The sequence below is a fragment of the Phoenix dactylifera genome, chromosome 7, assembly GCF_051530095.1.
Source record: "Phoenix dactylifera cultivar Ajwa chromosome 7, Ajwa_hap1_PhDact_Kaust_v1.1, whole genome shotgun sequence".
In the NCBI taxonomy this organism is placed as follows: domain Eukaryota; kingdom Viridiplantae; phylum Streptophyta; class Magnoliopsida; order Arecales; family Arecaceae; genus Phoenix; species Phoenix dactylifera.
In genome coordinates this window covers 30,090,900-30,096,899 of record NC_143196.1, presented here as the reverse complement: position 1 = coordinate 30,096,899, position 6,000 = coordinate 30,090,900, and the positions used below count along the sequence as shown (strand labels likewise).

Genomic DNA, 6,000 nt, shown 5'->3' with positions numbered 1-6,000 from the left:
TGTTTGACTTAAAAGATAGATTTCTCTTCCATCCCGATTTCCTATACTAGCTAGAAAACCTAGCCTCCATCGGCCCCACACCCCTTTTTACCTCACCACCGACAGGTTTGTCGAAATTATATGGACCTATAGTTTGATTTTGCTCGCAAGGTAAGTAATAATTTATCTTTTCTAAATTCTTCATTTATGTAATATTATTTTTATATCTAATAAATTGTTAATCAATTTGTATATGATTTATGAATTTATAAAATGATATTTTGAATGAATTATGATCTATATGTTAGTTTATAAAAAGAACTTTAACATGTATCAGATTGGAACTCTCAGTCTGACTATGTATCGGATCCTGCCAATTAGGGGTTATACATTGGCATTCTAACTATTATTGAACTTATTGATTTTTTGCTTTCGGTCTCGCCACAAGATATAAATGTGGTATTCTTACCTACTCTACAAGGTGTAAATACGGTATTTTGGTCCACTCAGCAGGGTATAAGTGTGGTTTTATTTCTGGCTTAACCACAGGATATAGGTGTGGCTATAATTAAAGGTTGTTGAGTTAAATGTGATTTATTTCAAATTAGATTTATAATTACATATATAAATATTTGAAAGATATAAAGTTTAATGTATTTGTGTTTTGAAATGAAATTGGTTATGTCTTTACATAGATTCGTGGCAATTTATATTTTACTATTGTATCTTATGCTATTATATGAATTATCTAGTTAGGATATTTATTACTTACTAGGTCATTAAGCTCATTATCTTTTTTATTTTTTCAGATTCTGAAAATTAAGGACATGAGGTGGAGGTATGATTCAAAGAGTAACTAGAGTCCGAATTTAATATCTTTAATTTAGATTTGTTTAGAATTTGATGAAGCCCTAGTTTTTAAATATTATTGATATCATGAGGCATTAAAATTTAATTCTAGTTATTTAAATTAAAATTTGAGCATTGATTATATATTATTTTATTATTTTTTACGATCCTATATTGAGATGCCTTGCGTGAGGGTGTTTTATGAGTATGCTACAGTTACTGGGATCTCTGACTTTAATTTTGGGTTGGGGTACTGTGACAGTTGTGGTGTGACAATACGTCTTCTATTTTCCTTTATCTTAGGAATGCATCACAAACGGGTTTTGACAATAGTCATCCAATTAACATCAGGACCAAACTTGATGGAAGGAGTTAACTCCCGTGTACCATGCCGGAATAGAATCGTCGCTGTCCTGCGCCAGTACAGTGAATTCACATCATATTACTTCTCCATGCACTGATGACATGCATTCCATTCCATGAAAAACTGAGAGGCCCTCCAAAAGATGAATTCATTCAATGCACGCGGTTTTGCAGATCAGAGAGAGAGAGAGGGAGAAAGGCAGGGAGAGGCCTTTCGCTTCACCAGGCTGACTTTGGACTCTGGAGAGCCCTAGAGGAGTAAATGCACCTTGCTGTCTTCTTTTGACTCGGTGACCTCCATCCCAGCCCTCCTCCCTCTTTATACCACTTTTGGGCAGCGGCCAGTTGCCGCCGAGCACAACCTCTTATTGAGTGTATATATATGAGAAGCAACTTCTGCCTTGGAACCTTGTCTTTGCTTTCTTCCAAGAGAAAAGGAAAATAGGGGGAAGAAGAGAAGAAAACGGAAGAAAAGAGGTCCCGTATATCTATCTCGAGTCGTTTTTAGATAGAAGGAAGAGAAAGGCGAGTAGAGGGTATACATGGGGAGACCTCCTTGTTGTGATAAGGTTGGTGTGAAGAAAGGCCCTTGGACTCCAGAAGAGGACCTCATCCTAGTCTCCTACATCCAAGAGCATGGTCCCGGGAACTGGAAGGCTGTGCCTACAAATACTGGTGAGATCCTCTACCCTCTTTTCCACCCCCTTCCGCTTGTCCATGACATCCAAAAGGCCGATCTAGCTAGGTTCCTAGTATAGCAATCCATTCCTTTGATTAGAAGGTCTCTTTCTCTCTCTCCTACACACACACAGCCTGCCTAGTCATGAAGTGTCGAGCTTTGTTGATGTGTCGATTAAATATCCAGTGTGTTTTCCAAACCGATATCTCCTACATGGTGAGTTAGGTACTACCTGAGGCCTTGCTTTAGTTTGGATTAGTGGTTATATATAGAAATCTAGATCTAAAAGGCTGGTCTTCAGGGTCTAATTTTGTCTATGTTATGTTGCGATTTGTTTATTAAACTATCTCGTGTTTACCAGGGCTGATGAGATGCAGCAAGAGCTGTAGACTAAGATGGACTAATTACCTCCGGCCAGGGATCAAGCGAGGCAATTTCACAGAACAAGAGGAGAAGCTCATGATCCATCTCCAAGCTCTTCTTGGCAATCGGTAAAAATACCACCAAACCAATCTTCCATCCAAGAAACTTTTTCCTAGAAACTTTATTATATAATATGAAGCACTTTGGATCTAGGCTCTCACTTGCCTATATTGATGTGTTAGATGGGCAGCCATAGCTTCTTATCTCCCAGAGAGAACAGATAATGACATCAAGAACTACTGGAACACCCATCTGAAGAAGAAACTAAAGAAGCTCCAAGCTGGCAACGATAGCTCGATGAGTGGCGGGCGTTCGAGTCGTCAATCTATCTCCAAAGGCCAGTGGGAGAGGAGGCTCCAAACTGACATCCATATGGCAAAGCAAGCTTTAAGAGAGGCATTGTCTTTAGGCAAGACCAGTTGCCCAACTGAACTGAAGCCCTCAAATGGCAGCTGCTCTCTTACAAGACCAACCCAGCCAGCAACACCATCATCAACCACAACCTACGCATCAAGTACTGAAAACATATCTCGATTGCTCGAAGGGTGGATGAAGAATCCACCCAAGCCAAGAGCTGCTCGCGCCAATTCAGAGTCCACTACACAACATTCGATCAACAAGGCGGCCGAGACCGACTCATCCTCGCTGCTCAATCTCGAGTCCTCGACACCGGATATGTCTGAAACAAGCCTCTTCCAATGCGAGAGCAAGCCGAGCTCAGAAGCCCAAGTCCCGCTTTCCTTGCTCGAGAGCTGGCTCTTGGATGAAGGTTTTGGTCAAGGGGAGGTAGAACTACTTGACATGCTGTTAGGTGATACTCCTGAGCTGATCTGAAGTAAGTGCTTCTGGACGGACTGGGTTTTTGGTTCCTTTTTGTGCAGGCCTTGGACTGAATTTGATTAGAAAGACCCCTCATGAATGCAGATGAAGTTTAAATTCTAAATATCCACATAGGCAATCGTATATAGGTTAATTCAGTGGAGTTCCAGAATAACTTTTCATCTATGGGGGCCTTTTGTGAAATCTTATCTCTCCTTTGTATGGGCTTCTGTATCTTGGGTGATGTCTCATAGATTAGATTGTCAGGATTTTTCAATCTTATTCAGTTTCTGAATTGTAATCAAGAGATGTGTGTAATGGATGGACTGTTATAGCCATAAAATATGGTTAGTTGTTCAATCCGCGCTTGCTAGCTTTAATGTGTTTAGGGATGAACTCTTTGGATATTTCCTCGAGACCATATCGTCCTGCTCTTTGTGCAATGGGAATGGAGAGGTCGGCGAGCAGATGGTGCCACGTGGCTTGTGAATCTGTGGGAACGAAGGGGGCTTGGGTTTGACTTTGTTTTTCTAGAAGACCTCTGTTTTTCGTGTCGTGTGCACCTAAAAGAAGGTTGCATCCAAGAAAAAAATCTGAAGTTCCGATTGGAGTGCATATTTGATCAGGTACGAATTAACCACACACAACTGACAAAAGTCATTTAAGTTATGACCAGTTCAGATACGAAAAGATACAGCGGTCGGAGACTGCCTATCTCGACCAAGGTTCACATCCGCAAGCCATCGGTTGGATTGGCTTCCAGGACGTAGACTTCTTCTGTGAGATACCGTATGGGCATTTATTTAGTTTCATATTAATCAATATTTATATTAAATTAAAAAAAATAAAAAAAAATTTGCTAGTTTTTCTTAGATGAGATCTCAAGCTGCTATAAATAGTATCAAAGTACATCGGCTCCATATTCTATGTGGATTAAAAAAATACTGTAGCATAAATTCATAGAGACTGACTACAGAACGATCGTAGTGCATGTGATTATAATTGAATGGATATAGATTATTAACCTGACGAGAATACCAAGACTTAAATAAGAAAAGTATGTGAGGATATGTGCAGAATGTGTGTTTAATCTCATATCGGTTATTCGCCAAAGAAATCTTGGGTACTTATACATAACTAAAGAATCCAAAAAATATCTTCTAGCTAGTTTTTTTTATTGATGTTCTGATTTGCTACATCTTCCTATCCTACTTTTCTTGTGCTAGACCTGCACCTTGTTATACTTCCTCTAGAAGGCATGGTAAGCCCATAGGATTTTGACTTCCAAGCAAAATACAACTTGCAGTTGAGGGAGTCTATAGATTCAACAACGAAGAAGAGATCTTATTAACTATTTTCTAATTTTTCAGATAATTGTGATGGATCTACTTTGATAATGGACTAAGCCTTATGTGCTACAAGCTTTTATTACAAAACCTTAGGGCTCTTTTATTCTTGGAAATTGCATTGGTGCCTTCATCTTTTGCAGTAATCTAGAATATACCTTATGGCTGCCATCATGAATGGTAGCATTTGTTTTAAAGTGGTTATTGAAATCTTGAGTCTCGTTTGGTTTACTAAAAGCTGATGCTTGAATATATGATATCTCCTAAAAAAATATTTTTTATATGTTTTGGTTGATCATAGAAATAGGAAAGTTATGCAACATACTTGTTATATTCTTGATAAAGAAAAAGACCTAACTCTATGATATCTAAAGGCTTATAGCTCTTTTGGCAAAAAGAAAAAAGAAAAACTCTAATTTCTAGCATGGGAGAATTGAACTTTTTCATGTTCTATATGATTTTTTTTCATGAAATGTAAAAATCTTATTTCTATGAAAAAGTAGTACTTTTCTATTTTTTTAAAAAAAATTCCAATCAAATATAAATTATTTATCTATTTTTCATGCTTTTTCTCCCCCTCTTCCAGTGAACCCTAAAGAGTCCTTATAATCCCTTACAGGAAGGGGAAGAAAAAAGAGATCTAGGGCAGTGATTTCCTGAATTTAAGCAGAAGGTTTTTTAATGCACTTCATGTGAAGTGCTTCGAACTTTTTCCCGTTCTATTTCCTCTTAACCTACTGGCTCCTGGCCGACATGCAGCCCCGAGCTGTCAAAGAAAGAAAAGAGCCCAAAGGACTCTCATGCATGCCATGACCTTATGGCAAGGTAGCCGCTTTCAACTTCTGAAAGAGAGAGAGAGAGAGAGAGAGAGAGAGAGCGAGCATGGCTTTTTTTTAATCATGGTATCTTAGTAATCTCGATGGGTGCCCAACACTAAGATGAATTGAGGAACCTTGATAATTTGGCTAATATTTCACAGTCAAGATACTGAGAGATCAGCCAAGAGTTGGCAATTATTACATATATTCATCCTAATATTTACTGGCCAAAAATAAGATATATTTACATGATTTTTTTTTTTTTTTACACTAACATATCGATACAGTATACCAGCTGATGTTTTGGGGGTATATCTTTCCCTACTAGCTTAAATTATAAGGTTAATGTTTTCTTTTTTTATTTTTTAGCTTGGCAAAAGCCAGCTGATGCAAAGAATATAAAAACCAACAGTGAGAAGGAAACAGTTAAGAAACCTTTTCTAATAGGAAAAAGAGAAAAGAAAACTTACTAAAGAGGTACTTTAAATGCTCAAAAGGAATGCAGTAAATGCACGGCGCCTACGCCACATGTGTGGCCTCATTTTCCTTAGCTGTAACTGTAAGCGAGGAGCAAAGGGGTTGGAAGTACACGGACCCTTGCCTTTAGGAATCTTCCTCCCTCGTATACACTGCAATGGGTATTTCAAGCATAAATGTATTCATCTAGAGCTGGCAGAAGGAAGCATGGGAACCCATCTCCATTCCTCCAAAACAGCTGTTCAAA

The 6,000-nt window shown here is 38.3% G+C and overlaps 1 protein-coding gene across 2 annotated transcripts; it reads left to right on the top strand.

Moving 5' to 3' along the window:
• Positions 1-1,336: 1,336 nt before the first annotated feature.
• LOC103703205 (myb-related protein 306) lies at positions 1,337-3,455 on the top strand. 2 transcript variants are annotated; one of them, XM_039120583.3, is made up of 3 exons: positions 1,337-1,866; positions 2,232-2,361; positions 2,476-3,455. In XM_039120583.3, the coding sequence occupies exons 1-3, from the start codon at positions 1,734-1,736 to the stop codon at positions 3,125-3,127; spliced, it is 915 nt and encodes a 304-aa protein (XP_038976511.3). In that variant the 5' UTR covers positions 1,337-1,733; the 3' UTR covers positions 3,128-3,455. The 2 variants fall into 2 exon arrangements, with proteins under 2 accessions (XP_038976511.3, XP_089780543.1); XM_089924417.1 differs by lacking the exon at positions 1,337-1,866 and adding an exon at positions 1,952-2,086 and having other exon boundaries at positions 2,476-3,275.
• Positions 3,456-6,000: the final 2,545 nt, after the last annotated feature.

What these genes read in the sequence shown, in the direction of transcription:
- LOC103703205 (XM_039120583.3), top strand. Translation starts at nt 1,734, where the DNA reads ATGGGGAGACCTCCTTGTTGTGATAAGGTTGGTGTGAAGAAAGGCCCT. An exon ending in GGCTGTGCCTACAAATACTG is followed by an intron (nt 1,867 to 2,231) that starts GTGAGATCCTCT and finishes CGTGTTTACCAG; the next exon opens with GGCTGATGAGATGCAGCAAG. An exon ending in CAAGCTCTTCTTGGCAATCG is followed by an intron (nt 2,362 to 2,475) that starts GTAAAAATACCA and finishes TTGATGTGTTAG; the next exon opens with ATGGGCAGCCATAGCTTCTT.